Source organism: Wasmannia auropunctata, unplaced genomic scaffold, assembly GCF_000956235.1.
Source record: "Wasmannia auropunctata unplaced genomic scaffold, wasmannia.A_1.0 LD333757.1, whole genome shotgun sequence".
NCBI lineage: Eukaryota > Metazoa > Arthropoda > Insecta > Hymenoptera > Formicidae > Wasmannia > Wasmannia auropunctata.
Genome location: NW_012029133.1, coordinates 10815 through 33349, shown reverse-complemented (window position 1 = coordinate 33349; position 22535 = coordinate 10815). Strand labels below are relative to the sequence as shown.

The window sequence follows — 22535 nt, the reverse complement described above, 5'->3', positions numbered from 1 at the left end:
AAATAAAAGAAATAAATAAAGATATAAAGATATAACGGAAAGTTAGCTAAAAAAAATCACTGCTTGGCGGTGAAATAGTGTAGTTAAATATAAATCAATACAGATTAATTCAATTTTGAAAAATAAAATGTTACCAAATACTCTTAAAAAATTGTAATTTGGTTGCGTAGTTTTTAGACTACATTGCTATTTAATAAATTCTAAATTTTTAAGACTTTTTTATACTTTTTTCATCTATAATTTCAAATAATCAGTAAATAATGATTCTCTTAGTTTGTACAGAGATAAAACATTTTAATTACTGATATAAATTTCCGTTTAAGTAGCCCTTTAATATGACATTTAATACGATAATTTATATATATCGCAACATCTTAACGTTAGTTGAAAAAACAGACAAAATTACTTAACACCCTTCTTTAATTGCGAGTTTCGTGAATTCTATGTATATGTATATGTACTAATAATGTAACGTATAATAAACGTATAATAAACGTATATGTTCTTACCATGAGGATAAGCAATAATTGACGCTATCGTTTTTGAAAATGAGCCTGCCGCCATAAATTCGATGAAGTCGCGGAACGTCTTCCTATCATCTGTTTGAGAAGCTCGTGACCTATGTGTAGCTAGCCACGTCTTCACAGCTTCGTATATCACAAAGTGTATCACAGTCTCACTTATGCCTACGTAGGATGCCACGATACCTTTGTAGAATCCCAGGATACCCTGTAAGAAAATAATAAAAAACATATAAAAATGATATAATATCCTGACCTAAATGTAATGTATTTCATGTATATGCATAATATTTCCTCAAAATTTAAATTTATGCAACAAAAATATTAATAATTTCAAGATCATACTATTTTTGTTCTAAAAAAAATTAAAAACTGCAAAAAGAATCTACAAAAATCTACAAAAATAAAGCTTATATATATTTAAATAATAAAACAATCAAATTGCTAATATAAGGATATTTCAAATAGCTAGTTGACTATATAATAATTAACAAAAATTATGTATGTATTAAATGCAAAACACGACACAATTATACGATAATAATTATATTATTGTATACTCGTACATATTTATTGTACACATTAATATTGATTATAAATATATTAATAATATCGCAAAATTATGCACAATTGTCTTACATGGAAATCAAATCTTTGAATAATGAAGTAATAGCGATACTATCAAAAACGATATGATATCTCTTATCAATGATATATTCAAGCCTGGATCTAAGGGTCCAAAAGAAGGAACATGTGATACCTGCATGCTCGGTTAAAGATAGCATTAAATTGAGTGTTCGTATCTGTGATAAGAAAGCTAAAAACATTTGAGATGCTACTCGCAATTTGACGATTCAGAGGTGTGTATTGCTGATAACAGATCGATATTAAACATAAACAGATAAAATGACATTTCGATGATAAGGGTTCCATCAAACCATATAACCTGATAATTATCATCTTATCGAGTCGATTTAGAATCTCCAAATCGTAAAGTGTATGAATTATTTGTCATACACTGCTATGATTAACTTGTAAGTGAATTTTTTCAATGTTAATTAATTTTAATACAATATTTTGAAAAAAATTTCATTTTCGTCATTTAATTATTTCCTACATTTATAATCACACAATAATCGTAATTATATAAAGTTACTTATGTAAAGTTCTGTTCTTTGTACGTCGATTTGTATTTCCAATTTTACGCACGAATCCATCGGAATGATGTACGAGATGATGACGGATATATATGAATCTATTTATTACACGTTACTCAACATACCATATAGCGTGGAATTTTCCAAGATATTTTTACTTGGACTATACTATTCGTAGGTGTACTATTCATGGTGCCAGTTTTAAAGCTGGCCCGATTCCGGCGTGTTCGAACACGCAATTTCAGTACATGTATGTATATAAACGAGTGCAGTCGCACTCTCTCACTTCAAATAAATATATTCGATTTGAGATATGTTCACAGAATGAAACGAGTGAACAATTTGTCCGTGTGTTGAAAGCCAATGTTTCTTGTCAATATACAAGTCGTTATCTCATTCATTCTTTTTCAATAGAAATAATTTCAACTAGCACGTTAGTATCTTACTGTACGTTAAATATAAGAAATTATTTTCACGGTAATCTGTAGGAATTAATTAAATAAAATCCTTGCCTTATAATAGACCCTTCTTAGAAAATTATTTTTTTCACGATTAACTATGGACTTCTTGCGTATCAAGCAGCTTAGAAAAATATTCTTTCCGCGATTAACTATGAAATTCTTGCGAATCAAGCATCCACGAAGCTTAAACAATATAGATGTCGTCATTAAAAGATAACACTTGTTCAAGTAATAATTTCTTGAAACATATTTCGCGAAATCTGGATAATAAAACTTGTTCGATACGAAAAAAAATTCGGTATCTGCATCTAAGATACTGAAGGATGATTACATCAGTTCTATATCCGACGAAGCCACTTCGCTCCAACGTAAGTGCTATACCTATCGTTGCGCCGACCGAGAAAACAATCTTGGCCGCAACTAGCGTTCGTTAAATACTTATCGATGCTATTGCGATATCGTAGTTGACATTTTACAGAAGATCCCTTGATTGTTTCAGATTTTCGCCAATTTATTACCACATTCAAAATATTTTCTTGAACAGCGCGACTGCAATTCCGGCGATGATGTCGCGACGACACTGACGAAACCGGTCGATATAAACTTATAGTCTGAGAAACTATTAACAGAAATCTCAGAGTTTTTGCGGAAGGAGAAAACTCGAGCGAGCAATTATCGGAGAAATCCAAGCGGTGGTTGTAGGATATCAGAAAGAAAGTGTAAACATATTTAATACTTGTTGAGCGAGTTTATCTTTATGTGTAAAAACGTAAATTATTAATAGAGAGGAGATCGCGAACGGTTATAGGTTTTTCTGCAATTCGTTACTTTGACATTTAGTTTTTTTTTTTAATGTGTCATCGGACAAGTATATACTTAAAATTTTTGTGTAACATTATATTTAAGTATATGCTTTTATCATTTAGATAACTGCAACGTTCCATGTTTTTTCTCTTTTTACGACGGTAGTACGTGAATTCTCTTTAGCGTCGAAGACACGACTATAACTATTTTCATAATGTGCTCAATGCAATCTTATTTTATTTATTATTAGTACAGTAGAATTAAGGAGAACTAATGCATTCCTATGGAATTATTGGCGGTTACAAAATAAAAATAAAATCTATGGCAGAACGTTCTGAGAAAGATGCGTATGTATAATATATCTTATGTTATATTTATGTACATCCTATATTTAACGTTGCACAAACATTTGATTTCCATCAAATGAAATATTCATATTAAGAACAAACTCAACATTATATGTTCCATACATTTCCATACAATAAAAATGTTACAGAAAGATATTGCAAAATATTAATAATACATATAATATTTACACACCATTTACTTGAAGAATACAAGAATTACTTCATTTATTTCACTAGCCCTTCATCTCGACGTGATATTTTATATCATATATTTATATTTTCGAGAATAGATCTCTCTCCCTTGCGTCATTTTTTTCATGCAGTGAAATTTATTTTAAATAAAATTTATTTAGAAAGACCTAAATCATACAGAGAGGATTGACAATTGTCGATTTAAGAAATAAGAAATGTGCAAATATTACAGTTACGTTTGTGTGTGTGTGTGTATAGGATACGCTACATCACACGGCACGGCAATTTCTCATCGAGTCTTTCGGATTGCAATCGCAAATCGCGATAAAAAGATTTGGTGCCTTACCGATTGTCGATATATCCTCCGCATGCATTCTATCGCTGTGACTTTTTGTGATCGGTGGTCCAGCTGTAGTCGGGTTTTTATGAACCAAATTGGATTTGTCAATGTACACGCGGTGAAACCTGCAAAAGTGAACGACCGTTTATTGAAACTGCACGGCGCTCGGTGTTTCGTGAATGAGCTGTTATGAACATTCTTTTTTTCCTTATTTTTAGCGTCAATCGGGTTGGAACGACAATTTATCATAAATACTATTCGACCGAGATTTCGAAGAAAAAGATAAAACTACAATTGATTAATCGACGCATAAATCAGTAGGGAAAAAAGCTCATTATCAAATTTTCCTAATTTTAATTTTTTATCAGTATGCTGAAACCACCTTTTCAACTATCAGATAATATATGTATAGACATCAATTTCAATTATTTTTTCTCTAGCATGTTAAAATTCTTATTAAGATCTAGGAATCTTGTTTAGCATTGGTAAAAGAGTAAATTTAATTTTCTTTTATACGCATAAGACATTTGCATATACATTTGAGTATTATATAATGCATAGAATTTTTATTATTCCCATTGACCCGATTTTGCGAAAGATCAGCAGGGCATCGTCCTTCTTACGCTGCAGCGTGCCGAGGATACGTGGATAATGGCACGAGAGTTATGCAACCGAGAGTACTACGCGTCGTTTAACGCGCAATTTATAGCACGCGGCGACTTGTTTATGTCTTATTTACTTTTTGCGTTTCCCTGAAGTTTCAATTGACGCGGAACTTACCGTGATTCAACGATCGCTTTTGGAAACCGGTCTAAGAAGCAAAAATTCAGAATAACGCAGAAGATCGATCGTGTTGTCATGATTACGCAATCAAGCGTAAATTTCTCACGTAATTCGAAGAGACAGATTTCGCGCGTGAAAGGAAAGATCACTCAAAAACGATTTAAAAAAAAGGTCGAAGGATATTTTCTTGATCTGCGAAAACAGATTGCAGATTTATCATCGCATTTAGGAATAAATGCAACCGTCGCATACAAAATTCTATTGCAATTTTATGCTGCATACATAATTAAAGTATTATATAACATGTATAAATATTAATCTTTATAACGTATTAACAATATATACATTTAAATAAATATTCCAATGTATATTAATAATATTTTAATAAAAATATTAAATATATTAAAATAATATATAAGAATTCAAAAATATTCGAAGCTAAATATATCATGAAAATTATGATTACGAAATTACGCGTGTAATATTTAAAAGAAAAACAAATTAAAATTATGGACTTTGCTCTCTGAAATTTTATTTTAAAATAATATAAGTGTATGCGAAACGATAATTTTATTTCACAGAGAATCAAATGAGATCAGCAGACGTGGTAGTGGCTTGATCCTCTTTGTAAACGCGAAACGATAAGATGAATTTTTGTTTCAAAGACTTTGTAAAGAGATAGGATTAATTAGAACTTCCGAAGAGGAAATTTTAATATATTTCTTGGCAGAAAGAAAATGTAAAAAAAAAAAACAGTAATCATGTTTAAAATGCGACGTATTGGCGCCAAATGGTCAGCGCTATTTATGGTCATTAACGACTTTTCGAAACAAAAATTAAGTATGCGGTTCTCCCTCTTTTCTCTCTCTCTCTCTCTCTCTCTATTACTGGCGCACCACATTATCTGCAATTATGACGCAATTCCGGTTGCACCGTTGCGGCCTGTTGCGGCTGACGCGGCGTATGATTCTTCGATGATAGAGACTGTCGCTTACGTTCGACCGCAAGACGCGAAGGAAGGCGGGCATTGAATTACGTGGTGAGGACGGCTAAAAATAGATGTACACTGTCCGGAGAGGCACTCTCGCTCGCCGGCGAAGCGACGCGACGAGAAAAGGAAGGAGGGAGAAAGGGAGAAAAAGGGAAATGTGGAGAAGAGGGGAAGAGAAAGAAAAGGAAGGAAGGTCGTCGAACACGCACCTGGCGCGACTTCCTACATCCGAAAAACAATTCAAGGTTGCTCAACCTTGAATTGTTTTTCGTAAAAATGAAAAAATACAGATATACTTAGGTATATTTCAATAAAGTCGTATCTACGATGGTTTTTTTACTATTTCTGAATTCGCGTCATTCCTTCCTCCACATTGTGGAGTCTTTCGCTTGCAACTTTGTCAATGTAAAAACAAATTATTTAAAAATTTTAGAATCTTAAATCTTTGGCATCATCTTAACTTAAAACCGTCAATATTCAATATGTAAGACACGTTGCTTTCGAAATTTAAAAAAGCCAATAAAGTTTCAATAAAAATGTTATCTTAATTTTTGAAATAGTTAACATCGAAAGACAATAAGTAAATATAACATGTACGCTATATAACGATATTCTCGAAATAAATTATTATTAAAGAGAAAATGATTCCAAGTATTTCAAAGGCATAAAATGTGAAGTAAACATAACCGTTCGCAAAGACAGATTTTATCGTTTGTTTACGCAAATTTCCAGTTAAGTGATGTATGAATAACGATGTCATTGTTCATGTGTGTAGATATTCGTATGTTGATTACAAGTCGTTGAATGGTGAATCCATGAATGATGATGGAAACAAGTAAACAGATCGGAACGTTTCGACGCCGATAAATGCACATCGCGTTACAAAAGATTAGCATAAATGCGTCGTTTTAGCAACAGGTTTTACTCGAAGAAGTATGCAAAGATCGGTCCAAAGTGTTTTTAGAAATAGATTTTCACACTTTCACTAAATGTTCTACTGAGTCACAGAATCGATGATACTGATGGATTTTATGTAGAGATGACCATGTGGCACAAGAGCGGAACCTACAGATCACCCTACTTCTCGGAATTTGGAAAAGGCTGACCAAGAAGACCGAGGGACCGCATATCATTCGAATAATTCATGAGAGAAGCACTGCAAAGTTCACAAGAGTAAAAAATCAATGAGTGAAAAATGGATAAAAAGTGCCTGAAAAGAATAAAACATTGTCCAAAAGGATTGCGACAAAATTCTAGGTATATCCTAAGTATGTCGCCATACAAATTGGCTTTCCTGATTATCACATAAAATCCTTTCACCTGTGTGATTCAATAATCTAGTAGAACGTTTAATAAAAGTTTTATGAAAATCTATTTAATTGAACATTTTGGATCAATTTTTGTATATTTCTTTACAAAACTACAGGACAAAGATTTTTTTCCTTCGATTTGTATACTTTCGGTAAGCATATTTATTAAAATTTCTGTCTTTAATTAAAAAAAAAGATAATACGCAAAATGTAATATGAAAGATATTCCGTGCATTATTATTTGGAATACTTGCTGCACTAATGTTCATAGAAAAAATAATAATATTCCTATTAGCATAATGATACATATTAATTTAAGGTATATAACATTTGATTCGATCATATACACCAACTATAAGAAAAGATTTATATATAGTATTGTATAGTATGTATTTGTATTTTTTAAACTTTCAGTAATAATATATTAGATGCAGTAGAAAGTTCTTTGCTAAAAGCATCAATCAGAGCATTATTTCAAACTGAAATATTTTCGCGCCTTTTTGCAATTTTAAAGTTAATATTAATAGTAAAAAAAACCATGGTGGGGGCAACCATAATCTCAAAAATCAATACTGTTATTCAATTGTTAATAATGGCAATAACTAAAGAGCATATTCGATATTCCATCCACATTTCATCTAAAAAAAAAAAATGTTGCTGAAGCTGCCAAAATGATTTGTACTGCATACGGTAATAATGCTGTAAGTCACAACATGTAAAAATTGGTATTAAAAAATTCGTGCCGGAAATTTTGATTTGAAAGACCAACCACGTTCTGACCAAACTGTGAAATTTGAATCGGACCTGCAGGCATTATTGAATGAAAAACAGTGCAAAAAGCACCTGCGAAACTGCTGGGATTGAGCTTTTTTTGTTATTCAAATAAAAAAAATATTGAATTTTGTTAAAAAAAGTAAAAAACTTTCTACATCTAATACAAGGAACAAATATAAATCTTCTACACACAATTAAATGTTTTATTTAATATTTCATTAAAAAACGCTGCTAAATAATTATATTTTTAATGATTTATGTGTATACATGGTCTCTCTTAGCCTTCCACTTATACTGTCCACGAAACACGTCAGTCTATCCGGTCTTTTTTTATCTCAGTTTATTTTAGGGGCAATTCAGAGTCATTAAAGGAAAACAATTGGAAGAGCCATTATGAAGTATTAAAGGTAAACAGCGATAAAAGCTATTACAGCCCTCCATATTAAAGTTGATCGGAAACATATGCTGACGCGACTTTATGTAATATCTTATCTATATGTGCAAATGTGCGCACATGATAGGATTATTATTCACACAGCCGAGATAATCCATACTCTCATTCTCTCTCGCAGATGCAAGATGTATGAATGATACGAATGACACTTGACTGTCAATGACAGTAGTCGTCCTAGAGATTAGATTTCATCCTATAGAGCAAACAATCGTTATCGTTGATTGTCGATCAACGTTTGATGCAATGTGAATAGAAACAAAAGAATTGAGAACATTGGAATTGTCAAGTGATTGCAACAGACGATATGCACCGCCAGCGAATTTCAAAATGCAGTGGAATTTTTCATTTGAAACTAGTATACGAGTGATTCATGCAAATAATGATACGGAAAAATATCAATTGTGTAGCCATCACCAAGTTATCGCTGAACATTTGGATTCCTTTTTAAATAAAAATTTATAGATTTCATGTTACAAGTATTTAAAAATGGAATTCTTCTCACGATTTATCGATTAAAAATTATTTTTTTTTTATTATTTGATTTGAATGGAATTTTGATTTAACGCGTGCTTGAAGCAAAACTGGACAATTAAATTTTTGCTTTTATAAAATTAACATCATTTTAAATTATTTTAAATATTTTTTTGCTTCTAAAACATTTATATAGGAGGAATTTTTGTCTATTTATCCTTATGATAATTTAATCTTGATATAATTTTTTTGAAATATCCTTCATATAAAAAGCTCGATATCATATTTACACATGATATCGAGAATGAAGATATCGTGAGAACAGCGTACTCGAATTTTCACTAAAATCGAATCTGAACGAGTGGAAGAATCCGCAGTTCAGAAGTTCTTGAACGGTCTGTACTTACGCAAAAGCGGCGCGAATGATAAACAATCGCGTCGCGAGAAGACAAGACACACGCGCCAATCGCGTGGCTCCCCTGCGAACAGACATCTACAATAATAGCGGATCGTGTTCTCGAGGTCAAAGTTCAGCATTCCGGATGATAAACTCTTTATCGTCCGCAAAATGGTCTTATTGACTATGAGTATCATTTATCGGGTGTCTATGAACGAGCGCGTTCTCCCATCTCGTTTTGCGTAGGTATTAAATGAAGGAAGAGCGGAAGCGCGTATCGGAAAGTGCATTATCGCGTTATGCAATATCTTCTACGTTTCTGTGGGAAACGGTTATTTCGGGCAAGAATCGTGAAGTAAAATGAGATAACGTGTATACGCATAATAGCATCGTTAAGTCGATTTTCTACACGATCGTTTTACTGCCTGCCTTTTTCAAGCTACGTTCGTTGCGTTTGCGTAACAATTTGGCAAACGAAGACGCGCTGAGCTCACGAAACAACAGTGAAATTAATAGTAAATATTACAAAGATTTGTCCACATACTCCACAAATAATAGTTAACAGAATCTTTTAATTTATAAGTGCTCGTATGCACACTTTCCGATCGTAACATGTGACATCATAAAAGTCTGCAATAGATAACAGAATTATATTTGGACCATTCTGGAACATTTCTTTCAAGTATTTATTGATCTTATGATTCATCTATAGTAAGAAAGCTGTAAGAAATCTTTAATTTTTTGACACTAACATTTTTTGCTTAAAATGCTTAACTATCAAATATTTCATCCTAAGTCTAGTCTAACAATAAGTGATCTAAACCTATCACTACCAAGTACTAAAAGTTTAATGGCAATTATACATATATTGCTACAAAAAATGTGATAATTTAATTTTTAAAGATAAAGTTTAGATCTAGTTAAAACTCGGTTTACGAGTCTCTCAATTCTTTCTGCAAGCAATCTTTTTATCTTGTAACTTTTTATCTTTAAAAGACGACCTATACCATATTGTTAACGACTCGTTAAACATTAAAATGAATTTATGTCCCTTAAAGAAAACAAAATTTATCCGGGTTGATCATTATCTATTTCTAAGACATCTAATTTGATGCGAATAGGCGAAGAATGAAGAAATGGGAATGGAGAGCGCGTATAATTGTACTAGTGGGTACCTATATGTACCGAGTGTCCGTCCTCTCGTGGGTTATCGACATCACGGGAGTTCGAGCTGTGGCGTCAGAATCGCAATGCGACGTCCGCACTTCGTAATATATCCATTAAAGATAAACGCTGCATGAATGACGCGTAGAATACTTTTCCCTCCATCGGTCGTTAATCGCGCGTCTATCGCGCCACTCCGATGATTGGATTTGTCGAAGAAAACATAACGAGACCGCTCAGACAGCGCAACATGCGATATTCTCGCGCGGATCTGCTTACAGCTCTTTTTTTTTAATCCTTTTCTCTTTGTTTATCGTCAAGGTCAGCACATTATGTTTCTTGCAAGAGAATATAAATCATGAAAAGAATTGTGATGCGGTAGCATGCAACGTACGAGAAATAAAAATCATCGAATTCAGATCTATAAACTTTATCACAAGACATTCTAAATTCAATATTAAAAAAAAACATTGTTTTGATAAGTTTTAAATCGCGTTTTCTATAATAATAATAATTTCTGTAATAATATTAATTTTCTCAAAATCTGCGCATCAAAGATATAAAATTATATTGCAAAATAAACAAATTATTTATAACATTGTTAACGTTTGTTTTTAACGATCTGTTTTAATTATATTATTATACAATTATCAAGTTTTAATTGGCGGGATATTGGGTCATGATCACGAAAAGAGATTAATTTATCTTCACTGCACACGATACGAAAATAGCAGCTGATCAATGAAAAATAGCTGCGAGAGATATAGAGCGGCGATACTTATAATATGCAGTGCAGTGTAATTTTATGCGAGGTAGTGCGTAATAAGCGCAAATAAACGCAAACCTATGACCGTTCCATAGACTAAAACGCGAGCTGGTTCAAAGTAGACTACACGGAAAGGTCAATAATTAATAAAGAATAACATAGTCTTAACGATTATGACGATGTAGAAAGTCATATTGAATTAGTATATCTATATCGATCTATAGATAAGTATATTGCGCTTGATAATATCATTGCACAACATTACCATATGCGATATGTTAACCCTAGATATACACACTGGGATCCCCGAGACCCCAGCAAAACTTTCTCGGTTTGGCATTTCTCAAATTAGAAGGGGAGGGATATTTACGTAAAAAAAGTTTGGGATCTCCTCAGTAGGAAGACGTGTTGACGCGCGGCAATTGTCGCTCAACAACCGAGCAGTGAACAGTTGAAATGAGCATAGGGTCCCCGGGACTGCTCGCAGTTTTGTTAAAAAATTAAAATATCGAATCGCCAAATTTTTTTGCTACTATTTCAAGTATGCCCTTTCAGAATTTTCAAGGATTTTTCAAATCGGTCTATAAACAAAAGAGATATGATTTTTTGAAAAAAGGTGCTAAATCGAGATTTTTTTCGCGTTTTTGAACTTTCCTTTTTCTTTAAATCCACATATCTTGAAGCTCCTTAATTCTATCAACTTTTACACATTTTGGACTTGTTCCTTGGTTGATTCTCTATCGATTGAAAGAAAAATTAATTGAAATATGTCCATTTTTATTAGAGTTACAGTAATAAATATAGATGGGGTCCCTGGAACCCAGTGTAAGTCGTAAAAAAAAAAAAAAACAGTGTGTATACCTAGGATTAACACCGTGAAATGTATATCCATTACTAATCTCGATACTACGGTGTCATTTATTTTACATAATTTAAAGTACAAAATGTAAAGCTAGATCGCATTTCACGAATATATTTCAGCATAATTTTCTGTCATAGCGCAATGTAAAAAATGTATAAATAATTAAAATTGTCAAAAAATAAAGTAAAATAGACTAAAATCATATAGATTAAAGATTAGCAAGGAATAAATTTTTAGTTTAAATCTCCAGTGTTGTAGTGTAAATTTAGTTTTAAAATTTTTTGTTAACGTAAACCGTTAAACAATTAAACTTGTTTATATTAATGTAAAAAAAATATTATATTATAGATTTGACGATTTAATTTTAATAATATAAAGCATCACAGAACCATGAAAATTATATAGTGTAAAAAAGTAGGACAATTGCTAAGCTAATACTTGATCCAAATTCAAAATTACTCTAGAATCGAAATTATTATTAAAACTAATTATTCGTTTAGAGAGTTGAAACTAAACTTTAGACAAATACGAGGATATTTATAAAGTGGCACACATGTTTAGTATAATAACATTGTAATAGCGTGGAGTATATCTTACCAGCGCAGGTCGCGGAGAAAACGTGGACGATCGGCGTGTCAGGAGGTAAAATCGCGTTGAACGCAACTTTGCTCTTGGAGTACGCGCAAAAGTAGATAGCTCTGGAGGGTGCCACGCCAATGAGATTCGGACCAAGGCCTTTGAATAGTCCTCGTGCACCCTCATTCTTGATGATGTATCTTAAGCATTGATAAATACCCGGCGCGTGTCGGGAAGAGTCCGGAGGCGAGGTCGAGACGCCGAAATGTGAGAGAGCTACAAAGTGACTGGAATACCTGAAGACGAAAGAGACCGAGAACTATGTTTAAGAACACGCGTTTTTGTCCACCCGTGCCGAATACACGCGTGTCGCTCGATCGAATTCAACTCTTGTACATTCGTGTGATTGCATCTAACATATTCTGACACAAAATTACATTTGTGAAATTAACATTTCGTATTCTTTCGATATTACTGTAAGAGTTCCAGAGACAGTTGTTCCAAGGACATTTCAAAAAGAATATTCGCAAATACTTCACATTACACATTCGAAACAATAAAAATAAACCGACTATTCTGACGATTTTTCAATTTTCGAGTGGACATTTTTCAAGCTCACACGTGAAAAATCTTTCGCAAAAACCTGACGATTTTTTTCAAAATAATGGATAGCTCTCCTCGAGAGCCATCTATTTTAACGATTTGTTCTAATGCTCGATTCGATAAAACCAAAAGTGAAAGTGTTTCAGCAAGATTTTAGGTATCGGAAAAATTTTCAAGTCCTCATGGAAATGGAAAAGTTTTCGCCGACTAGCCGACATTTTTGTCGTAATTTCTATATAACTTCTTAAGAACTTTCTAAAAGTTTCCCCTCGCGTGTTTAGTATACATATTTCAGATAGAAGACAATAATAAAAAACTTGGAAAATAAATCGAACAAATTGTCCATACATAAATTGTAAATAATTGGTAAATAATCGCCCACTATAAAACAATTATGAAGTTGATCAAACAATATAATAAACTGTCGCGATGCATGCAATATACTAAATCAGCATTGATTTTCTTTGCGATTAATTTACCTGGGATACCCAGTACAGAGTCTTCTGCGTTGTTCAGGCGTCGGTGAACCTTTGCATGTCGGATGGCCAGATGTGAATTCCTTGCTTATTGGGGGCGGATGAAAGCCGGAAGACGAAGACTGTAACCGGGTCTTTACTACTTCAAGCGGACAAGTTACTATTGCTCCTGCAGTGCCAGCCACTCTACGCAAAAAGTAAAAGGAGGGATTAGTGTGGTGAGACTTTGATAATCTCGTCAGTATTGTTTATCTGTTTGCAATCGTGATTGCTAATTTCTTATATCCGCAAAGATATTGATGTTTTGTTACGATAACCGTATACAATATCATATAACGTTTAATTAATTAAATCTAATACGTACTTAAGAGATTAGCTCACCCCCGAGGCCTTAAAATGATACTTGAGATTGGGATTTTTTTGTAGGTAAATAGATAACTTTATTTAAAAGCTGTTTAGAGGACATTGTTGTACATTGTTGTCATATATAAGAAACTAAAAAAATTTTTTATTTTTTTATGCACAAAATGGCGGCGTACTGGCCTACTTGCGGAATACCTTTTTTCTATTTTTTTAAATCGGTGTACAGGATTCCAGGCACACGGTTTGCTCTTGAACAAAACACAAAGAATTTTCATTATCTACATATTAAAGACTACAGAAGTACGTAGGTTTTTTAAAATATTGATTTTTTTCGAAATGGCAGCTATTTTTACGAAAAGTTCGTATTTTTGTCATTAGTTTTTTGTAAAATAGTTGCCATTTTGAAAAAATCAATATTTTAAAAAATCCCTACTTACCTCTTTTTAATATGTAGATAATGAAAATTCTTTGTTTTGTTCAAGATCAAACCGTGTGCTTGGAATCCTGTACACCGATAGAAAAAAAGGTATTCCGCAAGTGTAAACCAGTGCGTCGCCATTTTGGACATAAGAATAAAAAAATATTTTTTTTGGTTTCTTATATATATGTACAATAATGTCCTCTAAGCAGATTTTAAATAGTTATACATTTACCCATAAAAAAATCTCAAACTTAAGATATCATTTTAAAACCTCAGAGGTGGGCTAAACCCTTAAATACTGTAAATATTAATGAATATTCGATCAATAATAAATAATGTATAATATGTACATTTGTAAATATGTACAAAAATATACAGCTCTCTCTTATGAACTTCATCTATTTAACTTTTTTGTTGAAGTTTGTAAAGAATTGATAGAGAAAGAAATCGTTATTTTCTCTAAGAAAACACAAGGAAATTCCATTACGTAAATTACGACTGTCTACGTAATTAAATTATGCGCTCACAATAATTATAATAAAATTCCAATTATATTATTTATAATGTTTACAAACAAAGCGAAATATGTATTGAGAGAACAAAATATTCGCTACAAATGTAATCTGATTTACATTTTATCTTATCTGATTAGAAATTACAGCGAGAGAGAGAAAGAGAGAGAGAGAAAGATAAAAATTATAAATAATCGTTGAGATAACGGTAAAAGCATGAGAAATGTCGCATGATTCGTACGAAGCAGAAATATCAATATTTATTTCATGCGAGAACTCTCACGCAGAACTTCACTGACACAATCTCGCAAATCTTTCCAGTTAGAACTTATTACAGTCATCTCTTGTCGCGCCGTAAAGTAATTAGCAGTGTTAGTGAACCAATACTCACGTTGTAACATGTTATCAGTGTCATGTTTATACTTTTCGAGGCCCATACTCGTAACTTTGAGATGCTTGATATTTGAGTAATAAAATCCAAAGATATACAGTAGCATCTTACGTCAAGAATATTTTTCATTAATAATACTTTTTATAAAGATGCTTTAGCGTCTTATATCCTTTATTAAATTCTACAAAATGAAGATCGACAATATTAATTTATTACCGTTTTCCATTTGAAAATACGATAAAATATAAGAAATTAAATATGTAAAAATTTTATTAAAGGAAAGTGAAAAGAAATAACAAAATCTCATTCTTTATACATTTCTGTAACGTTCGAATTTAAATTAAGTCAATTTTAATAAAACTTTAATTTAAAAGAAACTCTACATACAAATAAAAATATAACTAAAAAAGAATATAAATATTCTCTATATAAACATCAAAAAATTAGAAAATTGCAAAGAACAATATGTAATTTTCATTAGAGAAATACTTAAATGAAAGTCATCAAAGTATATTGTATGTAAGGCTAAAAAAAATATGCTGTACGTATCGTAAATTTAAAATCTTCTTGACGAATTGTATGTGTGAGCATGTAACTTTCATTTAATGGAGAAAAATATCTTTGATCTTCGAGGCTGTCAAAGGTGCCCCTGTAACTAGCCTAATTCGCTTACTCTCAATGTCGCTATTGCATAGTGTATGTCGAACCTTTTATCAATAGTCCAAAGGAATGTGGCAGTATAAATTAGCGTCTGATTCACATGTCGCGTATAATAAATCCGCGTATCTTTCCGCGCTGAAAAGCAGGTGCGCATTTGTGCAACTCTCGTTGATCGAAAATTTGCATGCTAACTCTGCTAATCTGAATAACAACTTTCAGTAGTAATAGGGTACATAACAATATTTCTTTGCAAAAGACTTTTATCACATTTGTGCGCGAAGAATGTTTCAAGCAAAGGATCTCCTTCAAAGGATATACTACAAAAATCAATCATTGACAAAATTAGTGAGGAAAAATTATTTTTGTGATATATTGTTTTTCAGGATGGATACTCAAATTTTGTAAAAAAATTCCCTAAAAATTCCCGGATTTTCTAGGAATTTTATTCAAAATTCCAAGTAAGATTAGAGAATTTCTTAATATAGCTTTAAAATAAATTAGGCACTAAAAGTTTTAATAACGTATAGAATTTGATGCGTGAAACAACTTATAATCTTCTCGTATGTACAATAGTTACATCTCCATACAAAATTTTTCGAACGTAACGAAAGATTTTGTATGGAGATGTAACTACATATGTGAAGGTTAAATTGTTTCACGCACCTAGTTCTGCGTTATTAGACTCTTATAATGCCTAATTTATTATTTTCGGATTATCGTTTTTTAGATTAAAGAGATAGATATGTCAATAAATTAACTTTCAATATCAGGGGCCTTCAATATGAAGGGGCTACATTTACTTTCTAAAGGGATAAAATTAAATTTAAAAGTAAAATTTAAAAAATTTTCCTGAGTATCAGTAAAATTCTATGAGAATCCATGATTTTCAGGGTAAAAATGAAATTCCCCGAGAATTCCAGGTTTTCCCGGTAGTACTCACCCTGTTTTTAATTCAGTGTATAAACTGAACCAAATAAAATAATAAATTGAAATGTGAATTGGAACTTCATTATAATTATCGTGAGCATATAATTTGATTATGTAGACAGTAGTAATTTGTGTAATGGAATTTCCTTGTGTTTTCTTGGAGAAAATAACGATTTCTTTCTCTATCAATTTTATACAAGCTTCAACAAAGTTAAATAGATAAAGTTCATAAAAAACAGCTGTATATTTTTGTACATATTTACAAATGTATATATTATACACTATTTATTATTGCTCAAATGTGCATTAATATTTAAGTACATAAGATTTAATTAATTAAACGTTATATATATATTTTTTAATAACTGGTTAATATTTATAAATAAATTGCTAATGTTAATTAATATTTCACTTTAATTAATTATATTTGCAATGTATTTTTATGTAATCTTTTAAGAAAAAATATAAAATTTGTAATATTATGAATACGATAAAAAGCTTGCTTCATTTAATTAATAAAGAAATTCTGGACTTAAACAATTAGTCCTCGACTGTAACTATTATCAATTCATAAATATACACAATCAAGTATTACACTTATAAATAATGAAATAAGAATTCCGGTTTATTACGGCTACCTAGTTTTCGCTACAGTAGTATTACACCTAAGTCTCGTAGATTTACGAAGTTTCAGAATGAAATTTCCAACGCACAGTACTTCGAGGTAAATAAACCGTTTAGCTGTTCTCTGTTGTCAAGCGAGAAATGTTAGTCCGTGAAATGCTGTAATACACAAGTTTACTTACTTGACCTTTCAATTGATCTACTTCTGAATAAAAAAGAGGAAACGCAAGATTCGATATCGCAAGATGTGCCGGTTTTGAAGTGATACCTAGGGCGCTGTCTAATAAAAGTATCTGTATAGAATAGCTAATAACAAGTAAGTATTGCTAACAAAAAAGATTAAACGCTTAATTTCTAAATTATAAAAGTTTACAAATTATAGTTTCACGGAAGATTATACGAGATTTCAGTGAATTGGACTTTGAAATACATTATAGAGTAAACGATAAAACTCTGTTCTTTATTGATTAACTTTAATTAGACTTCTGTGATTTGAGACAGAAGATATCAAGATATGTAGTGTCAAAAGTTAAAAGATTAATGATTTTTATCGTTGAATCTTTATCAAATTATGCAAATCTCGATTCTATTTTAAGGAATATACGAAATGTATATCAATCGGATAGAATTGCATCAATAAACGCAAACGCATTTGTGCAATAAAATACACTCTTAAATTGTAGAAAATTGTAGTTTGTGAGCGCTTTCATATTACTTTCTTAGACACCGAATCCTACATCCTAGTTTAACATGAACCTACTCGTGTCACATCATAAAATATGATCCTTTCTTTCCTCCCGGCGCAAAGTTATGTGTACTGCCTGACGCAATCTTGACCCACATCGTCGCACACGTTTCGAGAAATGGATGTCTCGGATTATTTCCAGTCGATATTCCCTAATCGAAGATTCGATCGCGGGTTGTTGTTAACTACAGTTAGGAGGTACAAGACACGAAAGCTCGCAGAAACACGATGTGTTATACGTGCAGCGCGTGCACGGGCAGTATACGCGCAGACAGGTATCGAATGCAAAGCAAGTACATGGCGCCCGACAGACACGGGTTTAACATTAACTGCGTCGTCGAATTCCTTCTCGAGCGAGCTGACACGCTATCTCAAGAATAACAGGTCTTGTATTTCGGCATTGGTAAGGCCAGTTGTGAACCCTGCAGCTGGCCAATCTGTCATCGTTTACGAAATGTGTTACATGTAAACAATAACACGAGGATGTATTTGCTATTATGCTATTATAGTATTGTACACTGCAAAGATATTATTACAATACGAAAACATCAATTAAAATATACAGATTCGGGTGCATATAATCAACATTAATTAACTACTAAATAATCTCTTTTTATTCGTTATTATTATGCATATATTCCGTTTGTTATACTTATTAGTGCCATTATTTTATCGTAATTATTGATTCAACTCAGAGAAGGACGAGATTAATTAGAAATTAATTGCAATCATCTATACAAGGGCATTTAAGACTGATTGTTCGATTAACAGACTAATTAATAAAAATTCTTTCCTCTTATATATTACAATTAAGAATCAATAAGATAAATATTGTCGACACAAATAACAGTAAAATAATAAATACTAATAATATTGTTCACGGTCAACTATGAAATTTCCTCTATGTGGAAATTTCATCACAATTCGATCAATTATATCTTATTATAATTTTGCATATTTAAATGATACAATATTATTTTATATTTATACTATTCAATATTATACATTATTGTTATATTGATTCAATTCTCTCTGCGCTGTACTAACAGACTTAACTGCATTATATAAGCATAAAGAGAGGAGAGGGGGGGGGGAGGTGGAGCAAGATTCGGTCGATTGGGGTTAAACGATATTGGCGAAAAACCGGTCTTATCGGCTACAAAAGCTAGAAAGGCCGACAATCGCTGAACTACAATCAGTTAAGGTTATCATCAGTAATGTGCAGTCTCAGGCTTCTCTCACGTATGCGTTTCTTTCTTTATCACGCACACCGTGATCATTATAAAAAACAGAGGTGATAAATTTACTACGTCGTCGATAAGGATTTGAGATACACAGAGATTGGCGCGTGTACACTATAATTGGCAGGAACGAAAAGTATCTCCGCTAGAAGTTGCTTTTCTCGATAATGTTTATCTAGAAAAAAAATCGCCACCTTGCGTAAACGATCGCATGCGTGCGATCGCCTTTGCCCCGAATGTGGCTCCTTCATTAAGAGCTAGAGATAAATTGTCCGATAATTTCGTCGCAGTTACGAACCACGTGCGCGTCGTCACGTCGCGCGTCGGTTCAATCCAATCGTCATAAGAATAACAATCGTGGAATACAGGCTGCGTTAACCTGAGACTGCGTTAATATATGTTACGTTTCCGTCGCGTGTCAATCGATAATCATTTGCAACTGCGACGAAGACAGAAGAATTCCGAAACATTTACGTATAACATTTACTTTATTTTACGATGATTTAAATCGACGCAAATAGTAAGCGTGTATTTCCATAACGTTTTAAGTGCAGAGATGAGACGAGTTGATTTTATCGCACAGTGTAATGCATTTATAAACTACATGCCCTCGCGATAAAATTGATGTATCGTTTCCGTGCTTATATTATGGAGACGCCTGCTTGCATTATACTAATATCACTTTATTACGCGATGTAGACTCGAGAGAAATTTATTTAAATTTCTTCCTCCTTTATTTCTCCTATATTGTGTCCATTAAATTTTAATTTCGGGATTTGAATTTAAGTCGGAAACTTGTTTGAATTCAAATTCATTTCAAAAGGATTAGAAGCTGAAAATTTTTGTGTTCAATTTACAATCCTAACCAATAAAACAATTCAATTTTCATGAATATTCTAGTTTTCATTTTTTATATAATTTTTTTTTATATTAAATTAGAATTAACTTTTCCTTCACGAAAACGTCGAAGATTATTTGATAAAACTTTTTAATGTTAAATGATAAATGTGCTTTGGAAATCATCATCAGATTATAAATCTATTAGTGTTCACTTTCAAAATAATATAAATAAGTTATTACCAAAATGGTACAAATCAACTTCTTGAAAATCACATAAAATTTGCTTTCTACAATTTCACTATTAGGTGATCATTATTTTATTATTTCTATAAGAATACAAAGTACTTTATAAATCAGGAAATACTTTTAAAAGCTTAGCAATAATTTTTCTAACTTTTATGTATATGTATTATACAAGTTCAAAAATATCCTTATAAAATCTTCGTTTTTTTTTTTCAATCTAATTTAATCTAAATTTTAATTATTAATGTTTGATTTAATTTTTCTTTTGTATATACACAATCTGTATGGAAAGCAAAGAAATCTGACGGTGTTAACTCAATGACGCAGAAATGCAGGTAGAATCGCATCATTTTCGTAATTGATGCAATCCTGATGCAAACCGAGATAAATATTTCAGTGACTGCACCGTGTCTTAGAGTCAGATTTGAAATAACAATTTATCATTAATCAGTGATAATCAGAAAATTATTAGTCTCCCCGGATATTCTTAAAGAAAAAAATCTACAACGTCATAGAGGAAAATCGACTCGAAGATCAACAAAAGAAAATATTATAAACAATAATTATATATATATTACGACGGTATAAATATTTAAAAAATATTAAAAGTTGAAAGTTTAAGTATAATAGAAAATTGCTTGGCAGAGGTGTTTCTTTTTCCGAGCATCCTGCACGTCAAACCCGGTTAAAAACAATCTCTCAGGAAGAGCGGTTTGAATCCGACTGAAACCACGCGGCGCTCAGGAGGGCTGTTAATCTCCCTTGACTTGATCACATAAATCGAACGGTTTGCAAAAAAAGAGATCGAAATGAAGACCTGGCCAAGGACTGGTGTGACGCAGAAGAGTGGAGCAAAGCCGGGTAGGACCGGGCCGGGGGTCCGAGACGCGCGCGCGCTTAGTCGAAAATAATACTCACCCTCCGGCGACGAGGTGTATCGCCGTGTCGCGATCCAACATCCTCCGCCGTGTGCCGCGCAGATCCGCCTGTCAATCTAGCGGTAGCATGCACTTTGCGCGTTTTCGGCAACGACGAGGCGGTCCGGGGCGACCGGACGGACGACAGGCCGTGGAACGAAACGAAACGAAACACGGGACGGAAACAGGCGAGACAAGGTGAGGCGCGCAGTAAGGTTCGTACTGAAGTACTACGTAACAACGACCGGCTTTAAACGCTTCACGGGCGATCGCGGACGATTTACGACGACGACGCGACGGACCGCACACTCTTTCTCTCTTTCTCTCTCTTTGCTTTCTCGGCAATATCGACGAGACGCAATGACACACTCGACACACACCGCAACCACGACGTATGTAAACTCTGTTTTTTTAACGTCGCGAAACGACAAACGACTCCGACCGGAACGACAACGTATCACGCACTACCGTCAGATTCCCCCAGATTCTCCGTCTTCACCCTCCTTCCTCCCACCACATTCTAGCCCACGACGAAATGAGCGAGCTCTCGGGTGTTAGAGTCCTAGATTATCAGAGAAGCGCGACCGGCTTATGGCAGTATCGCAAAAGTACTAGAAAATATTAAAAATGACGTCGAATGGCCAATCATAAGATTGATTTATTCGGCAGCCATTTATAATAGCGATAAATCAATCTTATGATTGGCCATTTGCGAGTCCAATCAGGACTCGTAACACCGGTCGCGCTTCTCTGATAATCTAGGACTCTATCGGGTGTGTGCGACGAATGTGGACGAACGACTCCGAGCGCGTTCTGTTTCAAGGACGAAAGCAACGTTTCGCGCCTTCGAACGTTTCAGGTTTCTAGTAATAAATGATAAGTTTAGCATCAGTTGTGTCCATGAAAGTAAGGGCGAATTCACACCTCGACAGAAAAGCGGAAAACAGAAAAGCAGAAGCCAATCAGAACTCGCACTGGTAGCAAAAAAAGCAGGAAGCAAAGACTATTGACTACCAACGCGAGTTCTGATTGGCTTCTGCTTTTCTGTTTTCCGCTTTTCTGTCAAGGTGTGAATTCGCCCTAAAGCTAGGAGCACAGACTTTTGCATAAGGAAGAATTCACTCCTTGACAGAAAAGCAAAAAACAGAAAAGCAGAACCTGACAGTAGTTGAGAGTTTCTGCTTTTTGCTCTTTTCTTGTTA

At 33.0% G+C, this 22535-nt stretch overlaps 1 protein-coding gene across 1 annotated transcript; it reads right to left on the bottom strand.

Annotated features, from left to right (window-relative positions):
• Positions 1–254: 254 nt before the first annotated feature.
• On the bottom strand, positions 255–21859 carry LOC105459787 (solute carrier family 25 member 36-A). Its single transcript, XM_011706043.1, has 5 exons — positions 21335–21859; positions 13453–13635; positions 12392–12666; positions 3829–3947; positions 255–729 (listed from the first exon to the last, which is right to left on the bottom strand). The coding sequence occupies exons 1-5, from the start codon at positions 21373–21375 to the stop codon at positions 442–444; spliced, it is 906 nt and encodes a 301-aa protein (XP_011704345.1). The 5' UTR covers positions 21376–21859; the 3' UTR covers positions 255–441.
• Positions 21860–22535: the final 676 nt, after the last annotated feature.